This window comes from Panicum virgatum, chromosome 1N (assembly GCF_016808335.1).
Source record: "Panicum virgatum strain AP13 chromosome 1N, P.virgatum_v5, whole genome shotgun sequence".
Taxonomy (NCBI): domain Eukaryota; kingdom Viridiplantae; phylum Streptophyta; class Magnoliopsida; order Poales; family Poaceae; genus Panicum; species Panicum virgatum.
Window position 1 is genome coordinate 57,398,305 of NC_053145.1, and position 24,532 is coordinate 57,422,836.

A 24,532-nucleotide genomic window follows, 5' to 3' on the forward strand; every position below is an offset into this window, starting at 1 on the left:
CCGGCCCTGCCCCGCCATTCAATTCGGTACCCCCACCACGGCACCCGCTGCCGCTGGTGGAAATCCCCCAGCTGGACAGCACAACGGCAGCCATTGATGGCCGGATCATCGCGCGCACCCATCAATGCACGCCCGCGGAAGCACCCAGGAAGGGCACCGGAAAGGGAAGGAAAGGCACAAAGGACGCGGGCGCGGCCGACCTGGCGTCGAAACCAAACGCGGTGGGGGGGAGAACCCGAAAAGGAGAGCCCTCGCCCGCCCGCCCACTCAGCAAACCTTTCGCGCTGTTGGGCTCCCCACCTCCCCCGTCCCGTCCGCCACTCCGCCGCGCCCGCCTCCCACCCCGTGAGTCGCCGCACGGGGGGAGGACGGAGGAGGCTACCGCCGCGACGCAGCCTTGCCGCTCCAGCCTCCAGGTCCGGCCCCGCCTCGTTTCCATGTCTAGCTAGTGTCCGGGACTCCGGGCGATAGGTTACTTGGGTTCTCCTGGGTTGCGTTGCGTGCTCCACCGACCTGTTCTCGGCGCCTTCTCGTCCTCCGGATGGCCAACGGGAGCCTCCACGTCTCGTGGTGCCGCGCCTTGGTCTGCGCGCTGGCGCTCGTCGCAGCGGACGGCTTGCTCGTGGACATCACCTACGTGGAAACCGCGCCCGCCGTGGCCAAAGGAGCAGGTGAGCACAGCTCCGCTTCGTCGCCGATTCCTTCATTTCCCCTCCGCTCTCGTCCTCCTGAGGATCGAAGTGTTCTCATGCCCCGTGCCTGACGTGCTTGTTTGTAGTGTGCTTGGATGGGAGCGCGCCGGCGTATCACCTCGCCCGCGGCTTCGGCTCCGGCGTGAACAGCTGGCTTGTGCATTTTGAGGTCAGTTTTCGAAGGGGAGTGGTGTACCCGTAATTCAGCGATCGCGGCTTCTGGGAAAAATGTTCAATTCAGTTCCGCTCTCACTTGATTTGCTGGTAGGGGGGAGGATGGTGCAACAATGTCACGAGCTGCCTGCAACGGAAGCGCACGCGGCTGGGGTCCTCCAAGGAGATGGCGACGCAGATTGCCTTCTCCGGAATCCTGAGCGACACGCCGGATTACAACCCAGGTACTGAATTTCAGTAGTTCCTCGATGGAGGAATTACTCTGCATACTGTTGTGCCATCTTCATTCTGTAGCAATTCAGACCGCCTTAGAATCCCAGGTCTGTACCTTCACATGCTGAGTGCTTGTGCAATCATCGAAACCAGACTTTTACAATTGGAACAAGGTCAAGGTTCGGTACTGCGATGGATCATCTTTTACCAGCGATGTCGAACAAGTCGATCCTGTGAGTTCATAGTTGACAATTACTTTATTTTCTGTTTTTTCTTTCAGATCAGATGATATCATAACATGATTGTCAGGATCTCGATTCTGTCATACAATCTTACGACTGACTGGAATTAAGGGCCTGATTCTGCAATTTTTACAACACTGTTTTATTAGAATATCTACTGGACTACTCTAACTCTCCCATCTTAGGGCCTTGGCCTGTTTGGATGCACCAGCTAATTGGTATTTAGCTAATTTTGGCTGTGGTGGATCCAAATGAAACCAACTAATGCGTAGCTAAATCTCTTCTAACAAGATAAATAGCAATTATCCAATTAGCTGGTTGAACCCAACTAATTGCAGCTAATCATGTAATGAATTATCTGGATGGATCCAAACAGGGCCTTAGTTCTTCCCCTCGTTTTCCTTTTGTTCAGACAACAAAGCTACACTACAGAGGTGCAAGGATATGGCAAGCTGTCATGGACGACCTGCTCGCCAAAGGGATGGACAAAGCTGAAAACGTATGAATTCTTATGAGAGCAATGCTTGTCAACCACTAGGGTTTGCAAGACTAACTAAATTGTGCCAGGCTCTAATATCAGGATGTTCTGCTGGCGGTTTAACCTCTATACTACACTGCGACAGATTTCATGACCTTCTACCACCGAGTGCCAGGGTTAAATGCCTTTCTGATGCTGGTTTCTTCATCAATGAGTAAGACAATGGCACCTGTACTAGTAGCCAGTTTATAGTAGCTAAAAGAAAAAAACACCCCATATGGTTTTGAGCCTTTTAAATATACTGCCATTAAAATAGAACAAAGTGTGTTGCCTGGAAAACAAAAAAGAATTCCTCTCATAGGCTTTCTGGAAACTCAAATGCTTTTTCTAACATATCTCTGATCCTTGTGCTGATAGGAAAGATGTTTCTGGAGTGGGGCACATTGCTGCCTTTTTCAACGATGTGGTTACAACACATGTATGCACTTTTGCTTACATTTTATACTGGTAACTGATGAAAATCATGTGGGGCTAACTGAAACACATCGAGTACATGATAATGAGAGGATTCCTATGCCATTATGCCTGAATTCAGCTGATTAAATAAACTAGAAAGATATTCATTTATCAGAATGTGTTGTTCACCTGTTATTATGTTGTCTGTCCGAACCTGATTACGTTTGTTTTCAAATGGCTTAGGGTTCAGTGAAGAATTTACCTTCTTCGTGCACTTCAACCTTACCTCCAGGACTGGTAAGATGTAAATTTCAAGCAGCACCATGATGCACCTGTGGCCAAGGTGACAAATTTCACGGACTAAAAAGTACATGTTTCTTCGATGCAGTGCTTTTTGCCCCAGAACGAGGTAAACCAGATACAGACACCTCTGTTCATCCTCAACGCAGCATATGATTCTTGGCAGGTTATCACTGAAAGAACTCCATTACTGTAAATATGCTCATGTTATGCTATTGTCATCAATCTTTTTTGCGTTGCCATCATATACACATGCTTGCTGCAGGTAAGGAACATTTTGGTGCCCGGAGTTGCTGACCCTCCGGGTACATGGCGTAGCTGTAAGCATGACATAGACCAGTGTTCTGCAGCGCAGCTCCGGGTACTACAGGGTTGGTTCTACTGCATCAGTATTTTCCAACAGGCCTGTCATGATGTCCATGCTTAACCAGTCGTATTGCTTAAAATGTTCGGTGCAGGATTCAGGGATGATTTTCTGAAGGCAGTGGCGGAACAAGGGAATTCCGCCTCCAGAGGGCTGTTCATAAACTCATGCTTCGTTCACTGCCAGTCCGAGACACAGGAGCTGTGGTTTTCATCTGACTCCCCCATGCTCGGAAACACGGTAATGCACCCCGAAAACCCCGAACCTTACATTTCCATCGAGTTAAATTGTGTGTTTCACTGCTAGAGAGGCCTCTGATGCTCATTCTGACGGAGCTTTTCTCTACTGTGCAGACGATAGCAGACGCCGTTGGCGCCTGGTTCTTCGACCGAAGCCCGTTCCAGAAGATCGACTGCCCGTACCCTTGCGACTCGACCTGCCACAACCGGGTCTACGATGACCCGTCACGAGCATAGCAATTACAGCAGCCTCACTTCCTACTGCCATTCGTCACGCTACTACATTTGACGCTCCAGCATTGCTAACCGGTATAGGGCAATGCGTTGATAGCAATTGATTGATTGAATAAAAAGATCCGGTGCCGGAAGCTTCCAACGGCAGGTACAGGATAGGAGCAGCTTCCTATGTTTCCACTGCCCTGTATTTTCGTCTGATACTTACATGAGCCACATTGGTTCTTCAGAAGTGAGGCGGGACAGATTATTTTTACAGCAAATATGATTTCACCTTTTATAGATTACTATGATACTCTATGCCCATGGTCTGTTTCTGCACTCCTGCGTGACTATTTCCCCTTTTTTGAAATGGCAACTGTCGAGGCTACCGTACCAACGAGGTGAGACGCGTTATATTCAGCTAGGAAAAAAAACTCCAAAATAGAAAATATCACCTCCCACACGACTCTCCCTCCCTCTGCCGGAGTGACAGAAGAAGAAAAAACAGAAAGAAGAAAAGACAATAATCAGGTCAGGAAAACTAGGGGGCCTGCAGAACTCACAAGATTTGTACCAATGAGCACAACTCACTTTCTGAACTGGAATTCGTGCGGGTAAACTAAAAAAACGAACGCTATAATCATAACCATACTATATCTTGTGAATTGGAGCATCCCAGGGAGACAAACATCGGAGGAACACATTGCATAAAGCAACCACACCCACAAACAATCCAACCCGGAATTGCAAATGCAAACAGCCGATGCCATCGATTTGGTGGCATTCGGCATTCCTCCATATCCACGACTAAAATATCCTCCCAAAATCCTTTCTTGCAACGGAAGGTGGCAGTCCGCTTGCAGCAAACGAGTGACCAGCTCTCCCTCCTGCACAATGATGATTATTTATTAGTATTATCTTGAATATAATTTAAAAGGGATGCCAATTGGAACACAGCATTACATAAGAATTTCTAAGCTGTCTAAATGTACAATAGGATAACAAGATAAAGTGTTTTCTGAAAATAAATATAATTGTATCACAACAAACAAGTTAATATCATGTGCGCTGTCAGCTTGTCACGCGACAGGTCTAGCATTAACATTAACAGCTTTTATCCAATCCCATGTGCATAGAAAGTGCACAACTGTAGGATTTGAGCATACTACGATTTATTTATTTATTTATTTACTCCCTCCGTTCCGAATTATAAGTCATTCCAAGAATCTTGGAGAGTCAAATCATCTCAAAGTTTGACCAAAATTATAGAGAGAAACACAAAGATTTATGACATCAAATAGGTATACTATGAAAATATAGCTAATAAAAAATCTAATGATAATTGGTATCATAAATGTTATTGTCTTATTGTATAATTTTGGTCAAACTTGAAAAACTTTGACTCTCCAAGATTCTTGGAATGACTTATAATTTGGAACGGAGGGAGTATTTATTTATTTTGTGATTCAACTAGTGATGTGTACTGCAACATTCATCTCTCTGAATCTTAATAGTGAAGCTTATAAGATACTGCAAATATGACATTGAGACTGGTTAAGGTGGGACTAAAACAAGATAACGTCAATTAAATTTCTAAAGCATGCCTTACCTAAGATCAAAGGTGGAAAGGAGAACTGTAAATGGAAGGAAATATAATAACTATGCAAAATACCTGGCTATACCGTTAATACCGACCAGTTGACCAGACAGATAAGAGAAATCTTAAGTATGAAAGCATGAAAATTACCCCAGGGCATTCCATCTCCCATAGTAGTGGGTGGAGGTTCTGCCAGACTATAATTAGTCCAGACAGGCCGGCCATTGTGTTGAGTCCTCATCGGACGTATGTAACTGGAAGTCATACTGTTGTACTGCTGAAATGATTGTCCATGAAAGCTTGGCAAACTCTGCTGAAAATAATTTGCATGGTTGTAACCATCCAAGGTGACATGACCTGGAGGATGTGCACTCTCTCCAAGAGATGATGAATGAAACAGGTGTCCAGTTCTACAGCAAAAAAACATGTATAGTAATTAGTGCAGGGAAAATGTTTCCTCGTGCTGCAATTCAGGTTAAGTTGGTTGAAAAAAGTAGAAAACTATAGCTATATAAAAAGCATCATTCAGTCCTAAAACAGCATAATCACTTGCCTAACAAGTTTTAATCATAAAAGTTCAGGTTCTAGAAAGGCATTAAATGAAACAGTGCGATAAAATAGAGCTGAAAATATGCCCCTAACTTCACAAAAAACTCCAGTGGAACTTCCCTAGGGACAGTAAGGATATGCATGGTAAAAGAGCATCTGGATCCTTTCAAAATAGAGTCAGAAAATTTAAACGAAAAAAGAAGCGGGAAAAGCAACTTTCATACATGGAACATCATTTCCAACAATGATTGTTCCTTGAAGGCATGCGATAGTGCAAGGTATGATGCAATAGAAACCAGCAGCATCCTAAAGATGCAGACAAACTATGTAAATGTATTAAGAATTGATCAATGGCATAATGTAAATTTTTTTGAAACTAATGCATCCCTGTTGGCCGTTGATCATGTTAGAGTATATTAGGCAACTCCGGATATGATTAGTTTAGGATTGATAGTAATCCCGGAATAACTTTCCTTATCTCTAGGAGAGCCTACTTGCCCTTCAAGCCATGTACTTCTATATATACCGCCCAAGGGGCTCAAGCAATATATCAACCACATTATACGCATCCTACTTTCCGACATGGTATCAGACGCCTAGGTTTTAGATCCTGACCTAGCCGCCGCCGCTTCCGCTGCAACCCGCGCCGCCCCCGGGGAGATCGATCTCCGCCGGGGGCAGCGCCCTCCTAGGATGCGCCGTGGATCCCTCTGATTCGCGCCGCCGTCGTCGTCAACCAGCAGCAAAGGGACAAACCTCGCCGGTCGTCGCCAGGATCCGCCGCAAGCACCGCCGTCCTCGTCGTCCCTGCCAGCGCATCTGGCAATGTGCCCCCATCTACTCCTCCAGCGCCCTCCCCAGTCCCCACCGGCTGCGGAGATCGGGGGGCGCCATGCCGCTGCACCACTAGGGCGCGTCCGGCGGCCGCACGCCGCCCTCCCTCGCCGGTCCAGCTGCGCCGCTTGCGGCCACCGCTGTACCCGCTGGGGTGGCGGCCCGACCTCGCTGCCTGCTGTCATCGTCATCGGGCTGCGGCACCCCGCCTGGTCCTGCTCCGCTGCGTTGTCTCTCCACCTTCTGTGGCGAGCCGCCGCGCCGTCGGAGCGCCACCCCTCCCCCACCGGCTCTCCTCTCTGCCCGTCGCGCACGCCGGAGAGGAGCGCTGCTTGGGCGCACTCCACGGGCGCCCTCCTCCCTTTTTCCCCTGTCTCTCTCTCTGTTTTGACCGACGGGAAGAGATAAGGGGATGGGATGGCGGGCAACTGCTACGTGCACTCGAGATTGTACCCGTGGGTCCTCTGCTGCTGTGATTTTTTAGGTTTTTCCCGATTCGTTATCGGGTTTGCGTCGCCCTGCCGTTCGTCGCCGTTCATCGTCGACACTCCCGAAGGACGAGGTTGTTGCTGCGCCCTCCAGGCTGCAGCGACAACGTTCGTGATCAAGCCACCCTACCGGTGTCGTCGCCTTTTCAGGCGGTGGCGCCACTCGCCGCCGGTCTTCGTCAAGCAGGCGCTCGATCCGCCTCCGCGCCTCCAGCCGTTCTCACGCGGACATCGCCGACGATGTTCCTGAAGGAATACGTCGTCGCCACCCCTGATCTGAGCGCGACACTTGCTGCAACCTACGCCGTCGCCACCCCTGTCTTGAGCGTGACCTAAGTCGCAAACTGCGCCGTATACCATCGTCATCCGCCGCGCCGTCCTGCTGCTATCTTCGGCAAGAAGCTGCTGAGTTTGTGAACTCGAGCACCTCGACGACGCTTCGACCCGCACCCCCTTCACGGCTTCGACCACGTCCATCTCAACTTCGGCTACTACGACACTAAAGGGCTATCATCTGCATGAGTCTCCAGTCAAAGCTTTCGCACCGGCGTTCCGACTGCAGGGGGGATACGTCTCCATTGTTCTCCAGTTTGACCGTTCGTGTTGCTACCGCTACGACTGCGGGGGGATGTTAGAGTATATTAGACAACTACGGATATGGTTAGTTTAGGATTGATAGTAATCCCGGGATAACCTTCCTTATCTCTAGGAGAGGCTACTTGCCCTCCAAGCCATGTACTCCTATATATACCGTCCAAGGGGCTCAAGCAATATATCGACCACATTATACGCATCCTACTTTCCGACAGATCAGAAGCAAGCTTTCAAAAGAAGGGTACTTCTGTAACATAAACTTTTTGGAACGGCTAAGCACATGAACTAAATCACATCAAGAAAAATACTACAATACCTCCGATTCAATGCCGAAGGGTTTGAACTTGAAATATCATGACTTGGAATAGGTGCCAATCTGCTAGATCTGTTTGTTTGACCACTTGAGTCTCTCAGGTGAAGACCACTCAACTCAACCGACAATGAACAATCCTCTTGCAGGAGTGACTCATCACTGCATATTATAATTAAAAAAAAAAACTAAGTTGTAATGTAGGGTACATTACAAAGAAATAACTTTAAAATGCACAATTGTACCTATAGTTGGGATCCCAGTCGGCTGGATCAGGTATCGATGAAGTGGAGGGCAATGTATCTGCTGACACATCGAAGGAGTGTAGGGGAGGAAAACCATGGTAATTGGTGGGTGGAAAAGAACCATGACTAGAAGAAGGGTCCGAAGGTAAACCACTGCCAACACCTCTTTGAGGTCTCCAGCTATAATGACCAGAATTAGGGAGTGTGTTGTGTGGGTAGCCAGAACTTCCTTGACTATATCCATCAAAGCGAGCAGCACTGACACCATCTCCTTGGTGTCCCTGGATCGGTTGAGATGTGTGCTCATGTGGTGGCATTGGCATAGGTGGATAACCCTGATTCCTCCTCCTATTGTACTGGCCTACAGCAGCAGCCTTTCCCAACGAGGAGCCATGAGCACCTCTTGAAGGAGAGGCACCATATTTTCCATTAGCACCTGGGATTTGCATCTGGGAATTTGGTGGTGTAAATTGTGATGGACTGGCCCCAAGAGACATAGCCCCCGGACCTCCAGGACTTAACCGAATGCCTCCACCATATGAGAGATGAGGTCTTCGTCGAATATCCGGACTAGATCCTAGAAATGATCCTCCATCTTGGGAACGTAAATTAAACCCAGGAGGATCCATTGGTGAGTTATAAATGTTGAGACTGTTAAAATCGTAGCTTCCGTAGCTGTTTGCAAGACCAGCATTATCGTTAAAGCTACCATGGCTACCATAACTTCCACAACTGCTTCCGTACGAAGTCATCTTTGGTTGCAAAGCATTATTAAATCGTAGGCATCTGTTAATGCTTCCAACCTAGAAAATCCATAATTAAGATGTTACAGGAATATCTTACAACTTGTCAACTAAACGCATAAGAGAAAATGCTTACAACCTGAGGAGAAAGACCAGCACCTAGCAAGTGACCTCCTCCTGGGTTGTGGTCAACTACTGCAGCACGACCTACAGGCTACAACACAAAACAAGACATAAAACGCATGACTTGTAAACCAGATATTTCCTAACTTCTCTCACATACATTTTAGAGCATATCTTGTAATGAAAATCTAATTTATGATTGTACTTACAATCCGTGGGGTCTCCTGGACAGGCTCATAAGGACCAGTGAAGGCTTCACCAGTGATGAAGGGATGATATGAGGCCTGAAATATGTTTTCTGTATTGTCAAGTCATATGATGATTCTTCAAGAAATAAATTTATGCCATTGAAATCAAGTATAAACCTCAGCATCAAACCAGTAATAGGAGCATTAAAACCTACTACAATACAAAAATTTTCCAACATAAAAAAAGTTTACAGGCATGAGAACTGAAACATATTCCAATTCACAAAGAGAATATTATACCCAAAAAAGTAAATGTACCAGTATCCTCAGTGAATACCTGCAGTGGTGACCACCTCTTATTCGGATCAAACTCAACAAGACCTCTCAAGAAATCAACCAATGCCAGGCAATCGGCCTTTTCTGTCTCTGAGCAAAATTGGAAGAAGTGAATATATCGTTGTACTTCCATATGAACTATGATGGCTATGATTTTTTTTTGAAACAGATGGGAATGGTATTTTTCATTCAAGAAATTTGCACTTGTCATTGCAATGAACTAAGTGCCTCATTAATAAAGGACAAAATATGCTTCGTAACTCCAGTGAATGCAGTAGAAGTCCATCTAATTTCTCCCCTTAATCATATTCAACTGCAGCACACAATATGGATGAGGACATGTAGCTGGTGTTTTCTCGTAACAATTGTGCACTTCACTGAGCTGCAGACTGATCATCTAGCTACATTAGTGCACACCTCACTGATAAATATAAATTCTAGTTCAGCGATTGAAGACAAATATTTGTGCTGCAGTATTATTATAGGAATTTTTTTTAACACTGGTCTGGACCTTAGGTGTCCGTTTTTATATGTAATAGCCCTTTTAGTGTTTTCTCCACTCCACCCTCACTTTGGTCCAAGGTGTGGTATGGTTTTACTGTAATTGGACCTTTTCTTCTCCTTAATACAAAGATATGCAGCTCTCCTGCGTATTCGAGAAAAATTGTAGGAATTTTTATGTGTTGAGGGGCCTCCGTGCCATCCCCTGTGAGTTATTAAAAAAACTAAGAAAAAGAGGAGTACCATTAAATCATTTGGTGGACCAAAAACATTGTGACGAAAAAACACTAATCTCTGGGACCATACAACACCGAAACAATGAATTGCATTCAAACTACCCCCAAATTTCACAAAAGAACAATGAAGGCCACATAGTTTTATACTGAAAGAAAGGATTCCAGAACAAACCTGGCAAGGTTCCCTCACTCAAATTCTTCCAAGGGTATGTAAATATGAGTCTGTCGAGCGTTCCACGAGGGAAATACCATCTCCCTACCTTTGGCCTCTTGGACTCCCTCTGTATTGAGAGATGTAAACAGGGTAAAAACGCTAAAGAATAAGGCATGGTATTGAAGAGACCTTAAGTATAATCTTCAAGAAAACCATCAAAACTTACTGCTTCGATCTCGTCTTCACTTAAAATTCTGTATGCACTGCCAGTGCCATTCCGTGCCTCACTATCAGGATAGATACTTGCAACATGCTTAAAAAATTGCCCGGTGTTTTTAGCCTCACGAAGCAGATCATCTGGCGGTTGCCCACTATTTATAGATGAATTTTGAGAAAGCGGATATTTAGAGTGTTCAAGTTTTCTTAATTTATAATCGAAAGAGCTCAAACAGTTACAGCCCAATCCAGTATAGGTGATTTGCCCACAAAGTTACTAAACGAAACTTAAAAACAAGAGAGAATTTTTCAGTAGGAAGTACTAACCCAAGAATCTCAATCATACGGCAAAGGACATCATATTCTGATGCTCCAGGAAATAAAGGCAACCCAATAAACAGCTCAGCAACAATACAGCCGAATGACCACATATCAATGGCAGTAGTATATCTAGCATTTGTTAAGCGCACAAGCTAGGATTCATAATAAGGAGCAAACATAGAATTACAAAAACAGAACAATTTGCGCATCATGAGATGCTTGTGTGAATATAGATAATGGATCTGATTATAGATGCCACATAGGATACGGATAACCAAGAAGTACTTCCGGAGACCTGTAATAACGGCTCTGAAAAAGGAAATGGTACAAACTTGACTTGAAATCAACAAATAGTACTAAAGCACAAAATTTAAACTGCTGAGTGAGTTCAAACAAAACCTGAATATATGAATAAATGGTTTTACCCTCCATGCACGCTGATCCAAAATCAATTACTTTCACTCCAGCTGTTGTTTTAACACTGCAAAAGTCATCTCGTAGTCATCAGGCTACAGGATTGATGGACACCAGCACATGATACTGATAAGAAGCAACTCACGTCGGAGCTATAAGGATGTTTTCTGGTTTAAGATCACAATGAATAATGCCAGCATCTTTCATGACTATCAATGCATCCAATATCTGAAAAGACAATCTACACATCACATATTGCAATAAATACATTAAAGATCCATTCAACATATTAAGATGACAACAGACCTGTCTTGAGAAAGTTCGTACATATTTCATTTGCAAACCTCTTAAGCTATTCCTTTTCAATAGCTCATACCTATAAAAATGTAGGTTTATGTCATTCCATGAATGAAATACAGATGATTGATGAACATAGTTAAATGAAAGTCATCTTACAGGTTGTGACCAAGCATCTCAAAGGCTATACACAAATGATTTTGGTAGAGGAAAAAATCCAGCATTCGGACAATGTGGTGTTGATCATCAGGATCAAATTTCTTGTTTAACTGCAGGCGATATTATAGTCACAGTTGAGAGTCAAATTTTTCCAAGCATCCAACAGAAGTAAATACTAGAATGCACATTAAAGTACCGTACCAGGCTCAATAGAGAGACCTCCATGATAGCCTGCTGGTAAAAGGCAGGTTGGTTCTTTATAACCTTCACTGCAACATAATTGTTGGTTTCAGCATCCCAGCATTTCGCAACCTGCCCAAAGGTACCTTGCCCAAGCATTTCTTGGACAACATACCTAATTAACAAATTTTAGCCTAATTTAATGATGTCCATGTTTCAAGATCCTGAAGTCTGAAATGAAACATGTCAAATAGTAGTGGAGCAGTGAAGTTTTTATCATATAAGCCACACTTGTTCAAAGAACAATCTAAACATTGTGAAAGCCCAACTCTAATAAACAACTTATAGAGGCTTGCCTAAATATTTCTCAAATATTATATGAAAATCAATTTCACCCAAAGCAAAACTTATCTGGTATAAAATGTACAGATAATTACAAAAAAAAGAGATAATAGTCACCTCTTTTAAAATATAAGTCCACATATGAATGGAACAAGGAGGCACTAAGTTTTTAAGGGAAAATTGATGGCAAATGAACAAACATGCACCCATTAAAGTAGGGTTAGTTATATTGTGAAATGGAAACTCCTGAGTAAATGGCCTTATATTGTGAAATGGAAGAAGTTGGTACTTCAAAAAAAGAAAACTAACCTCCTGTCTGACTTTCTATTAACCAGTTCCAGGTTGACATACAAAATGAGGTCAGAATTTGCATTGTCAAGACCATCGTTGTGAACGGGAACTGCAGGGTTGGTGAGAAACCGCTTGGGGTTTAGTGACTCTGAGTATTTAAACTCAGGATTGCATTTTTCATAAATTTGGATGATGTCTGTGGTTAATCTTGCAACAAACTGCATGAATAAACAGCTGCAGTTCAGAGTAAATCATCACAAATATGTGGATAAGAGGTGGATATATTATATACAAGAACGATACTGTATCAAACCCACTCTCTTTTCATGGTAGCACACTTGAAGGCTGTCTTTATATCATTGTGTCCTCTAATCAGGTTCGTATTATGTAAAACACTCATAAGAACCTAAAAAATTATCTAAGTTGTTTCCAATTCAAACTTTGATCAAAATCATAGTTAACGTGCTCTCATTATGGTAGTGGCAAATGAAAACTAGTACTAGTGACTACAAGACTACAGCAAGTCAAAAACATGAACCTTATACTTAATACTATGGTGCAAATAAAATTTGTTTAAGATGCATACAAGCTAAACGGTTAGCAATCCTGAAAGAGGCACAAAGTTTGCACATTACGAATTAAGAATCAAAAGAGAATATGAGTACATCCACTATTTCACCAGGTCGGAACATAGCAGCTTGATCTATGCATGCAAGCAACAAGAGAAAATGGAAGCAGGTGCAGCATCGATGATGATTTGAATAATTTAAGCCATAGGAGTTTCAACTTTTGATTCACTAATAGCATTTCAGCACAATAAATACCATCCCATTCGCACCAGGGTTTGCGAATTGCCAAATCTAATTGACAATTCAGCATGGCGAGGCCGTAGAACGGCTGCAGGAAGCAAGCATCTCTGGGTAGCCGCATGAAAGGGGAAGGTGAAGGAAACGTACAGGCCTCTTCCTGACGGCGCGGAGGTTGCTTGAGCGGGGGGGAACCCCATTGCCCGGGGCGGACGGCGACGCCCCCGCCGGCTCCCCCACCGCCGCAGCATACCCCCGGAAAGCCGTGAACTCGCTCGGCGCCCACGACGGCCCCGGGGAGGCCCCCTCCCTCAGAGGCTTCTCCATAAACCTCGCGCAACCACTTCCTCACCTCCCGGCGCGCAGGCGCCGGTGCTCACGGAGATCAACCAGCCGTCCAACCCACTCCACGCGGGTACTCCACCCCCCGCTCTTAGGATCGCGGCGGCCGAAGCATCGGAACTCCAGCAACAGCAGCAGCTAAGCGGCGACCCGGCGGAGTCCAGCTGCATCCTACACGGCAGCCATCGCCCAATGCTCCTCCGGCGACCGATCCGATCCTCCGCCTATCCCCTGCTCGGAGGCTTCCGACGCGAGGCCGGGAGCTGGGAATCCGACGGATTGGGCGGGTAGGGTTTTGGGACCGGCACGGGGGGTTGCTTGGCAACGCCGGAATCGGGGGGCGGGGCGGAGCGGAGCGAGGGGTGGGTGGTGGCGGTGGCGGAGGAGTGGGGAATTTGGAGGCGGGGGCGGCAAGTCCCAGTTCCCTCACCCCCTCTTCGTCCCCTTCCTCGTCAGCGTCAGCGTTCGCCTCCCCTCTGGTTTTTTCCGCGGCTTTGCTTCGAGTCAGTTTATATAATACGCGGTTTGATTAACCGAGATGTTAATCAACTTATTAAATCGTTTTATTAGTGGAGTGACAATAATATGCTTCCGGTGGCAGCGGCCTCTGTAGTCTACGGGTCACGTACTCACGTGCCGACGTCCACGCTAAGCACGGCTGTCATGACGGCTTAGCCAAATGGAAGTTGCCAGCGTGACCGTCTGATCATGTGGATCAGATAGCTCCAAGAAAAAAAAAGGAAAATAATTAAAGTTTGTGTGCTCCATGTTATCGTAGTCGGTTACATTATTATCAAAGTGTTATTTTGCAATGAGTGTATAAATTCTGTGAACCGCACGCAATATAAATAGACAAGAGGTGGGAGATCATGACTCTTTCCGCATGCGATATAAAGTTGCAGAATGTGAGATTGATCGACCTCGTGATTTTAAAAATAACTTGTGTAGCACATAATACCAACCCGTAAAGTCTTGGAAAAAAAATAATTCCAATGAAGTCATGCTGCGCTATACATCGCATCATACATACTTGCCTAGATGCTATATAATTTGAAGTTGGTGGGTTTAAACATCGTTTATACTCTTATGATAAAAACAAGCGTGCAAAGTACAAATCATAAATGGCTACTATCATACCTAGCAATATGGATATTCCCACAAAAGTCAAACGCGTTCCAAGTTACTTATTCCTTCAAATTAGATTTTAAAAAAGACTATCAGTGGCAGACATGCATGGTAAGTAGTAAAAGAGTACATAGGCATGACAAGAAGAAGCAACCGGGCGGAGCACGAGAAGGCAGCACCGTCTAGGAGTAGAGCACTCACTGTGCGAGCAAAATGCAGCAGTAAAACCGCTTTTATTTTCAGTAAAACCGCGAGCATGGATCAAAATCGCTGCGTCGCCTCACCCGGGTCCCACGAGCTACGAGATCATCGTTGCCGCTCAGTGACCGCGCGCACGCGGGATCGGATCACGGATCCAACGGAGCAGCAGGGCGCGTGCAGTTGTCAGGGCGCCCCCATGCTGCCGGAGGTGCAGCGACCCGGCCCCGGGCCGGCGTGGCGCACTCCGCGCGAGCACAAGACGAGACGGCGGCCGAGCGGTGGGACCCGTGTGCCATTCAGCTGCCGCCGCCCTCCGGTTTCTCTGTCGCGACACAAGATGCGACGAGAACCCTGGCTTTTTCACCTGGTCGACAAAAGAGGACCCATCAAAAGTTCAAAACACAGCACGTGCAGTAAGTAGCAGACGCGATACTTTCGATCCATAGTTTCAGAAAGATGCGGCGTAAATCCCTGCCCTCCGCCCCGTTTCCTACGGCCATTGTTCTATCCCGGCCCGGACAACCGTCATCCCTTCCACGATGTGGACGGTACGAGGCGTTTTCCCCTTTTTCTTTTGACATACGGTACGAGGCATTTAAGTTGCCGGACACGTAGTTCGGACTTGGAAGGGACGACAACGTCCAGACGCAAGCGAGTCGTCGCCTCGTTGGGCAAGGGCAACTCTTCTCCGAACGGGACAGCACACGGGGTCAACGGGGAGCAGAACGGGACAGCCCGAACTCGTTCGCTCCTTGGAGCAGGCGAGCAGCACGCCAACCTCCGACGCGTGTTTGATCGCGGAATGCCAACCCAGGGAGGAGCCACCGAGGATTCCGGGAAGGGAAGACTTGCAGACTGCCCCGTTTGCCGAGTTGCGAATGCGGGCGGCTCGCGCTCGGACCTGGCCCGTGGCGATTCGACTCCGAAGTGCGGAGAATTTTTCGAAGTTCCGGCTCCCGGTCCCGGTGCGTTACGCCCGTCCAGGGCTCCAAAATCCGACTCCAGAGTTTTTCTAGGGCCAAATATGACTTCAGATTGGCACGGTCCCTCCAACCACTTTTCCACACGCCCCCATCGACGCGTCATCCTGATCCCGTCAAGCAAGGTCGTCTCGTTTACACCAGTCTGCTACTACTAGACACGCTGCAGCCTGTAGACCAGCGAGACCTCTAAGCCCTCCCCGCTCCAACAGGTTACCATCTGGTACCAGTGCCACCAAGGAGCAAGGAACGCACAACGCAGCAGGGCTGACCTGACCAAGGGCACCACATTGTCCAGACGCAACAGCAAGTCAGCAACACACACCCGGAGACCGCGACTAACAGGCAAGATTCCATTTGGCCAACGCTGCTCTTACACAGTGCACTATAAAACTCATCATCAGTCGACACGTCGATCGCATTACGCTATTGCTAGTAAGGTAAATGACCTTGTGGAGCGGACAACTGGGCCCCGCATCGCCACCCTGTACACAGCGCCAAAAGATTCACAAGGGCCGCCGGCGGCCGCGCCCTCACCACCGCAGCTGCTTCACCCCTTTCTTCTTGACGACGGCGTCGAGGCGGCCGTCGACCATGCTGATCTGGTCCATGAGGGACCGCCGGATGTGGCCCGGCGGCGTCTCCGTGATGCCCGCCAGGTACACGTCGGAGGAGAGGTCGAACTTCAGCGCCGCCATCGGGGTGTTGGGCTTCTTCACCAGGTCGTCCTCCAGCAGTATCTCCGCCACCCGGGACAGTATGCTGAAGGCGACCCCGACAAGGACCCTGGAGTAGGCCTCCACAATGGCATGCCCCACGTCCTGCATATATACACAGTAGTTGTTCTTCAATCCATGTTCAGAGTTACATCACGTTTTAGACCTATCAAGTTCGATTGTCCTGATGCAATGCCAGACTTACCACGTTGTATTGGACCTTCAAAACATCTATAAACGTTGGAGGCAGGTTGGGAAATCTGGATTTCAGAAGCTGCACAAGAGTGTCGGCCCTTTCGATGCACGCAGACATCTTGTCGAGTTCTGAGGAACTGTCCTTCATGAAGTTCCAGGAATGCCGTCCTGGTGACCTCTTGCTTTTTTCCTCTAAGATTCTTTGGTTCCATGCAAACACTGCACCCTCCAACCGGTTTATAGTCTCAAGCACGCTGTGCTCCGTTTTCAAACTGAGCGAAACAAAGATTTCCTCTATAGGAATATACTCCGTGGTTATAGCTTGATACAAATCTTCGCCCAAGCTAGCTCTCCCAGACTGCAAAGAACAACAAAATATTTACAGCATATCAGAATCTTAATTCAATCATTAAACTGAAAGATCACCATACTGCTGTACTAACAAATAATTTAGTTAAGTGGATACTTGCCTTTGGGAGGGCATCCATAACAGCTGCAGGAATAGGCATATGGAATAGGACTTGTTCGTTGATGGATTTTCCAGCTTTGAGGATCTGGTGAACAAGCTTAGCCTGAAAAACAAGCCTTTTTCGCTGGAATTGAGACAGCCCTTGCTCAGGGACACGAGGAGATGGAAGCCACCACTTTTTACTCTTCCTTAGACCAGTAATTTTCCCCCGCCCATCAGCTCTACTACCACTCTCCTCATACCAGAACTCTGTATCTATCATTGAGTCCATCACTTCCTGCATATTTTGTTGCATACACCATTACTAAATTCAAAATGTGCCACCAAGAATTAATAGAAGCTATTCCAGCGAACAGGGATGAAAACAGCCCTAATTATGCATATGGATAGAGTAACACAGAGAATGACAGCATACAATGAGCATCGCATCAAGCTTCTGAAGAGCCGGCAGGTTCACATGAACATCTGAACGGGCCTTTGGAGTCATAATCTGCATGATTCAGTTGAAAATAACTAAATATGACTCTGAATCATTTTATTTCGTAACAAGATATAGCAAGAGAGGAACACTTCATCCGGAGACTAATCACCTCAAATGTGCATCCATCTACTCCACTTTGCTTCGTCGGAACCAGCTCCACCATGTAAGTTGTAGGAGACAGAAACCAGTCCATTTCTTTTCTCCATCTGATCTTTTTCTCTTCACACAACGGTTCCAGCTTCCAAAGTTCTCCAAAAACAGTCGCTGTAACATCAATGTATCCTTTTGTCAAGATCAAGGAACACAGGGAAACTACAATATGCACAAAATAAATTGCTCCTAAAAGTATACCTGAAAGATTGATTATGCCATTGGACAAGGCCAGAGCAGTACAAACGCCCCTAGCTCCTCCTGAAGTATCATCACCGAGCAATAGCTTTGAAAATTTTTCCTTCATGTTTTCAATATCTGAAGCACTCAAGGTATATGTGATGGGTTTCTTCCCTTTGAAAGGGAGTAGATGAACTGCGATTGGTGTACCCAACTCATCCAGGGAATGCTCCTCCTGCTTGCTAAGGCAGTGGGAAGAGAAGGACGAACCAGAAGCATCTTTACTAGAGCAACTCGAGACTTCATCATCAAGGGAATCATTGGTGACACAGCCATCGCCACCTGTTGTTGCACTGATGCCACTATCATCGTCATAGACGGAACTATTGATAATGCAGGTCTCGAGGCCATTATATGTCATCACCCCTACATGAATAGGTACTTTAACTTATCTTTGCCGTAATGATGATGTTAATTCAGGGGAAACAATGCAATGTGTGCTTTCAAACAGATGCCAGCTTGCCTGTGCTTTAGGACATTTTAAATAAAAAAGGAAGAAGAAAATAGATTATGGTACAGCCCATTTACAAATCACAGCTATGGTACTTTAGTTCAGAGACCTAATCAAAGATCCCCTAAATAAGGGTGCATAACACAGCAATCCAGCTCTGAACTTAGGGGGAATATCAAAGGTTCGGACCTGTCAGTTTCAATGTTTGAAAACAGGTCCTAACAGCATGGAGTTCAAAATTTCTGGCCATGTTCACGTGACATGAAAGAAAAGGGTAAATTTCAAGGACTTGAGAAGAGCAAAGTCGGCCTGTGGCAGCTACCATCTACGGCATCTACTATTCCACTCACAACAATGAAGAAGTCAGAGCCAGTGTTCAAAATCATAGTGAGGGTGTGTTTAGATCACTTTGCATTTTGCTTTTTTGTGTTTTTGGAAGGGAATCTTCAATATTTGAAGTATTTAATGTAGACTAATCAAAAAACTAATTACAGATCTCGTCTGTAAACTACGAGACGAATCTAATGAGCCGAATTAATCCATCATTAGAGCATGTTTACTGTAGCATTACTATAGGCTCATTAGATTCGTCTCGCGATTTACAGTCCATTTGTGTAATGCGATTTATTTTTTGACTACATTTAGTACACCATGCAAGCGATTTATAAAAATTTTGCATTTTGCGTTTTGGGTATCTAAACAAGGCCTGAATATAGGGTTATTGTGCAATTGCCTCGCCCACATGCCATGCCATTGAGAATTGTTCTGTTGCAAGAATCTTGCAACAGCGTAAGTCCAACCCAAGGGGCATGGCCCAATTTTTTGTGCCTTTCCTCTGCGCAGTGTCTAAAAAGCAGTGTACCACTACTCTACCGGCTAGTAGTCTTTTGCCCCCAAAGTCAATGAGGGGGAAGATGCCACACCTGACCTTGCGGAAAACAGCCAGGGACCACTTTTGAGCTATAGAAAACCTGCTAACGAACTCTAAACATTAAATAAGAAGTAGCTAAAAATCACGGTTTGGATGGTGTGAGATCCATGGGGAGACAGCCAGAAAGACAAACACAAACGCCGGTGACTGATCAGAAAAAAAAAAAGTACGTGGGGTACTCCCTCCATTCTTTTTTATATAACACCGTTGACTTTTTTCCTTCAACTTTGATCAACATTATTTAATTAATCAGTTAGTTAAATGAAGTGAAATGAGCACATTTACATCTATTATCAAGAGTCTCTTGAATCTAACTTGAAGATTTGGCTATTTGCATAAATATTTGTAGAAAAGATGTATAGTCAAACGAAGAAAAAAAGTCAATGGTGTTATATATTTAAACACGGAGGGAGTATAACGACTGAGCAGTGAGCAGTGCAACGAGCAAGTTATGAATGCGAACATGGTGCGGCCCGGCTGCCGGTCGCATCGGGTGGCACAAGGCCGGGGGTCGCCGTGGCTACTGGCTCCCTTCCCCTGGTTGCCTCCGGGATCTTCCCGTGACCCCATCGCCGTGGCTATTCGCCAAGGTTAACGTTACCGACCGGTCCGGTCAAACCGGCGCGGTCCGGTAGCGGTTTACCGGACCGGTTTGACCGGAAACTGGTGGAAACCGGTCAAATTCAAATTGGAATTCAAAAACCCCCAGTGCAACCGGTTCCGACCGGTGACCGGCTTACCAGCCGGTTTGACTGGTTAACCGGTCGGTTTGACTGGTAACCGGCCAAATTTAATTTTTTTTCTTTTTTGTTTAAATTCAAATGACCGCAAAGTATACTAAATAAATGTTTATATAACATATTTTAGCCTAAATGAACCCTCCAATTCTCTTTTGTACTACTTTTACATTGTATTTGTATATTTTTGTATGCACGTTTTTTTTGTTTAACTTCAAATCCCCGCAAACTATACTAAATGAACAAATTTTTGAGAAAATTTGACACCATTAGATTCATCACACCTTGGAGTATTTTTAGGATTTTTTGGGATTTTTTCATTTTTTTAATTCAAATTTGAATTTTGAATTTGAGCCGGTTTGATACCGGCCCAAAGAAACCGGGCCGGTCTGGTTTGACCGGTTTCGTAAACCCTGCTACTCGCACGCACGTTCCCAACCCACGGCACGGCACGGCCCGGCCCTGCGCCGCGCGGCGCCTGCAGCGCTGCTCGACGTCGACGAGGCGAGAGTACTGTGGGGACGGGACGGGACGCCTTTGATGAACAGTCACGTCGACCGTGACCTCCCCCACGTTCCCATCTCTCCGGCTACCCCAGCATTTTTTCATTGTTTTTACAGTTGAACTTTTTTTTCATCTTCTGGGTGTGCGATTTTCAGCCCCTACCGCCCCTAGGAACTACTGCAGATCTGTAAAAACGGGAAAAAAAATACTGATAAAGGATTGCAGATACGGGGCAGGCAGCGGCAGGGGCTGCACCGCCCAACCACTCGCAAGTCGCAACTGGTAGGACAAGTGTACTCCTGCTACCAAACCATAATCCATAAAGCCTATCGAAATAGCGGAAGGCGAAGGAATGGCATTCAAACCAGCATCATAAACTGCATAATCGAAGGTACATCGGGTACAGGGAGTCAAGATTCGGTTCAAGGACACACAAGAACAAGCCAAAATCTGGCCAAAACCAAACAAACCTTTGCAGGAAGAGAGGATGGAGGAAGGAGATCAGGGGCTTACTGTCGGGCTCCTGGTCCATGTCGATGCTGAAGTCCTGCGGCCGCCGCCGGCAGCACGCCAGCGTCTTCATCCTCATCTCCGCCCCGCTCCTCCCTCGCCGGTCCTCCTCCTCCTCCCCAACCGCGCCGCGCTACCACCCACCACCACCGCCTGGCGCAGCACCAGCAAGTCAGTAACTGAAACACACGAAGAAACGGAGCCCCGCCACAGCATCAGCGTTTGAATGGGGGAGCAGTGGCCGGTCGCCAGACCGCAAACTGCTGCGGGGAAAATTAAATGCGCCGCGATCTCGCCAAGATTAGCACCCCACCCCGGCACCCCGGTCTACTGCCTACTGGTACTCCGGTCACCATAATCACGGGGCGGCGTACATGGCGACTGCCCGCCCGCAGGAAAGAACCCCGGCTTTACCACACGCACGCACCCCGAGTTCCGACGAGCTCCCAACCACACCAAGCACCACTGCACCAGGATCCTCGCAGCGCGGCTTTTGGGGCGCTAATGATTAGGCCATCAAAGGAAAAGAGGGTGAGGGTAATCTCGCGATTAGCTGCGGCTAATGATGGTGTCCTGACGATAAGGGGACGCCGAACCAGTGGTGGGCTGGTGGCCGGCCGTAGCAGCCCCGCGGTCGCTCGTCCGGACGCGAGTGATGGGGCGCCGGGCCGGTGACCCTGACGTACCGCGGCCACGAACCAGCAGTGACGGGGGCTCGGCGGCCGTGCGGGTGGGTTTGAATTTTGAACTGGGCGGCGGAGGAGCAGGCGAGGTAGCAGCAACAGCAGGGGCGTGGACTGTGGAGGGGAGCAGAGGACGTGTAGGCTTTTCGCGGGCGGTGGGGGCTCCTCTGCTCGCGTCGGTCACCGGGTCTAGTGCGGCACGGCTGGGCGCGGCAGCGGGCTGCGGCCTCGCTTTCCCAAGGAAAGAAAGAGGCCGCCGGAAAGCGATGAGACCTGAAAAGGCGAGGTGTGGGAGGATAAAACCGGAGCACCTCTGCGCCGATAGGATGGTGAAAACAGTGAAAAGGGGGGAATTTGACTGCTCTTTTCAGACAAAAGACTCGCGCACCCTGATTGATTACGGGAGCAAACAGGCTTCAATTGACTGCTCTGCTCTATTTCTTTCCATACACCAAAAGAAAGAAAATCGAAAAAAAACAAGTGTGCGTTTTCTATTTCTTTCCATCCCGGCTCTGATGACGCGGCACCAGCGCCGACGGCAAGAACAGGAGAGCGCTGGGCGCATGCTAATCCCGCCGGAACCGGACGCTACATGTTTGTACCACGCTTCCTACCAGGTGAGAAACGCTTGGGGTTCTGGGTGGCGCTTCCGGAGCTATTCTCGAAGGCACAAACGCAGGGGAAGCGGAGGCGGCCGCCAGGAGGGGGAAGAAGCTCGGGGGGGGGGGGGGGGGGGGGGAGGGGGGGGGGGGACTGGGACGGCAGGGAACGGAACTTCGCGGCGGTTCCTCGCCGGCATTTCAGGGAATACAAGTGCATGTGCAAGGAAGCAGAGGTTCTTGGCGAGATGGACTCGAGTAGGTAGGGAAGAGCGGCGAGAGTGGAGCGGCAAAGTACCTTCGCAGCGTCGAGGCCACAGGAGTCAGCAGACGGGCATGGATCTGCGAACGAGAAGGGGAATCGCATTAGCCACCGAGGGAGGAAGCGATTCATCCAGGAGGAAAGCAAGATGGGGAAGGAATGGAAGGATTCCTACCGGTTGTTACGACCGCGCCGGTGAGGGCGAGGGGGCAGGCAGGCAGGCACTCGAATGTGAAGACATGTGTGACGACTGATGAGCGGGGCAGCAGGGCAGGGGCGCAGGGAGGGTTGGAAAAGGAAGAAGGGGAGGGGAGCGCGTGGGAAAGGTCTTGGAACTGTCTGACAATCTCGAGCAATAAATGCTGGAGAGAGATGGAGTAGCAACAGGAGGCAGGTGAAGTGGTGTGGTGAGGAGTAAGTGAGCAACAGCAGCAAAGCAACGTCAATCCCTGGGATCTCATCCGTACCGTTAAACTCTCATCCCACGCTACTCGACGCAGATAGGCTCATGCGATGATATCCATCTCACCCTCTCGGTCTCCCTCCCGGTGGCGGATGCAGGATTGAAGTCAAGGGGGCTGAAACAATAGATATGTTAATTTGTGTGAAAATTTAATGATGATTTGGAGGTCTTGCTACAGTGTTTTACATGTAATTAGGGGAGCTTAGGGGGGCTTGAGCCCCCCTAGCCCCCCTCCTTTATCTGCCCCTGCTCCCTCCAACTTCTTTACTAGTATACTTGTTAGGGTGTTTAGTTGCGCTCCGAATTTTTTTTGAAAAGACATCTTTCTACATTTGAAGTACTAAACATAGATTAATCATAAAAATAATTACAGAACTCGTCTGTACATCGCGAGACGAATCTAATGAGCCTAACTAATCCATCATTAGAGGTTGTTTACTGTAGCAATTTAGCGTCTGATTACAGTCTAATTATGTTCATTAGATTCGTCTCGCCATTTACAGACAACAGTCGTAATGTGTTTTTTATTTCGTCTAGATTTAAGTCTCCATGCAGGTGCCGGAAATTTTTTTTTGGAATTTTGAATTTTGTAACTAAACACGGGCTTAGCATAGTGTCTCAGTTATTATTCAAAAATAAACAAAGAATGCCATTCTTTTGTTCAAAAAGATAACTTTGTTTACCCGCAAAAAAAAAGATAACTTTGTTACTAGCATCTGACTTTTTAGTAGCCTCCTCTCATCCACGCACTAAATCCTTGGGTAAAGGAAAATCTTCTTTTCCCGGCTGTTTGCATTTGACAAACCACGATTGGTCAGGTCAGGCCAGGTCCGCCACTAAAAAAAGGTTGGAGCCATCTGCATGCGCCGGGCACGCAGCATCCAATGCTGCTGCAGCCGCGATGCCGGGATCGTTTGCTCAAGGCCCTTGGTTTTGGGTACACAAATAGTACATGATTCCCGAGAAAATTATTTTGCATATATGGATTACTAAACAAAGTTTATTTGCAAAAAAATTCACGGATGAGTGTAATTTTTCGAGATGAATCTAATGACGGTAATTAATCGATTATTGGTTACAGTAATGCTACAGTAATTAGTCAAAAATCTCATTAGATTCGTCTCGCGAAATAGTGCAGGATTGTGGAGTTAGTTTTGCAAACTACCTTCATTTAATATTCTTAATTATTGGTCAA

At 46.9% G+C, this 24,532-nt stretch overlaps 3 protein-coding genes across 10 annotated transcripts; 1 reads left to right on the forward strand and 2 right to left on the reverse strand.

The window, feature by feature from the left end:
- Window positions 1–222: 222 nt before the first annotated feature.
- Window positions 223–3,692, forward strand: LOC120656933 (pectin acetylesterase 8-like). 2 transcript variants are annotated; one of them, XM_039935172.1, is made up of 12 exons: window positions 223–671; window positions 779–861; window positions 961–1,090; window positions 1,187–1,312; window positions 1,734–1,820; window positions 1,945–2,013; window positions 2,217–2,277; window positions 2,499–2,552; window positions 2,644–2,721; window positions 2,821–2,926; window positions 3,014–3,159; window positions 3,273–3,692. In XM_039935172.1, the coding sequence occupies exons 3-12, from the start codon at window positions 969–971 to the stop codon at window positions 3,393–3,395; spliced, it is 972 nt and encodes a 323-aa protein (XP_039791106.1). In that variant the 5' UTR covers window positions 223–671; window positions 779–861; window positions 961–968; the 3' UTR covers window positions 3,396–3,692. The 2 variants fall into 2 exon arrangements, with proteins under 2 accessions (XP_039791106.1, XP_039791105.1); XM_039935171.1 differs by having other exon boundaries at window positions 231–671; window positions 1,233–1,312; window positions 1,889–2,013.
- A 214-nt stretch (window positions 3,693–3,906) lies between these two features.
- Window positions 3,907–14,123, reverse strand: LOC120656932 (dual specificity protein kinase YAK1 homolog). 3 transcript variants are annotated; one of them, XM_039935170.1, is made up of 18 exons: window positions 13,449–14,123; window positions 12,511–12,710; window positions 11,881–12,034; window positions 11,680–11,789; window positions 11,530–11,599; window positions 11,369–11,451; window positions 11,209–11,290; window positions 11,078–11,118; window positions 10,816–10,938; window positions 10,499–10,643; window positions 10,291–10,399; window positions 9,383–9,471; window positions 9,067–9,141; window positions 8,874–8,948; window positions 7,992–8,794; window positions 7,753–7,908; window positions 5,122–5,381; window positions 3,907–4,261 (listed from the first exon to the last, which is right to left on the reverse strand). In XM_039935170.1, the coding sequence occupies exons 1-18, from the start codon at window positions 13,623–13,625 to the stop codon at window positions 4,182–4,184; spliced, it is 2,832 nt and encodes a 943-aa protein (XP_039791104.1). In that variant the 5' UTR covers window positions 13,626–14,123; the 3' UTR covers window positions 3,907–4,181. The 3 variants fall into 3 exon arrangements, 2 of the variants coding, with proteins under 2 accessions (XP_039791104.1, XP_039791103.1); XM_039935169.1 differs by having other exon boundaries at window positions 11,078–11,290; window positions 13,449–14,113; XR_005668038.1 differs by lacking the exons at window positions 7,753–7,908; window positions 7,992–8,794 and having other exon boundaries at window positions 13,449–14,113.
- Window positions 14,124–16,274: 2,151 nt separating this feature from the next.
- On the reverse strand, window positions 16,275–23,259 carry LOC120656934 (rop guanine nucleotide exchange factor 14-like). Of its 5 annotated transcripts, none has more exons than XM_039935174.1 (10): window positions 23,050–23,224; window positions 22,911–22,954; window positions 21,334–21,509; window positions 21,186–21,197; window positions 18,159–18,563; window positions 17,917–18,071; window positions 17,742–17,816; window positions 17,328–17,603; window positions 16,868–17,215; window positions 16,275–16,767 (listed from the first exon to the last, which is right to left on the reverse strand). In XM_039935174.1, the coding sequence occupies exons 3-10, from the start codon at window positions 21,407–21,409 to the stop codon at window positions 16,480–16,482; spliced, it is 1,635 nt and encodes a 544-aa protein (XP_039791108.1). In that variant the 5' UTR covers window positions 21,410–21,509; window positions 22,911–22,954; window positions 23,050–23,224; the 3' UTR covers window positions 16,275–16,479. The 5 variants fall into 5 exon arrangements, with proteins under 5 accessions (XP_039791108.1, XP_039791107.1, XP_039791110.1 ...); XM_039935173.1 differs by having other exon boundaries at window positions 16,286–16,767; window positions 21,334–21,483; XM_039935176.1 differs by lacking the exon at window positions 21,186–21,197 and having other exon boundaries at window positions 16,286–16,767; window positions 21,334–21,483; window positions 23,050–23,259.
- Between the last annotated feature and the right edge of the window lie 1,273 nt (window positions 23,260–24,532).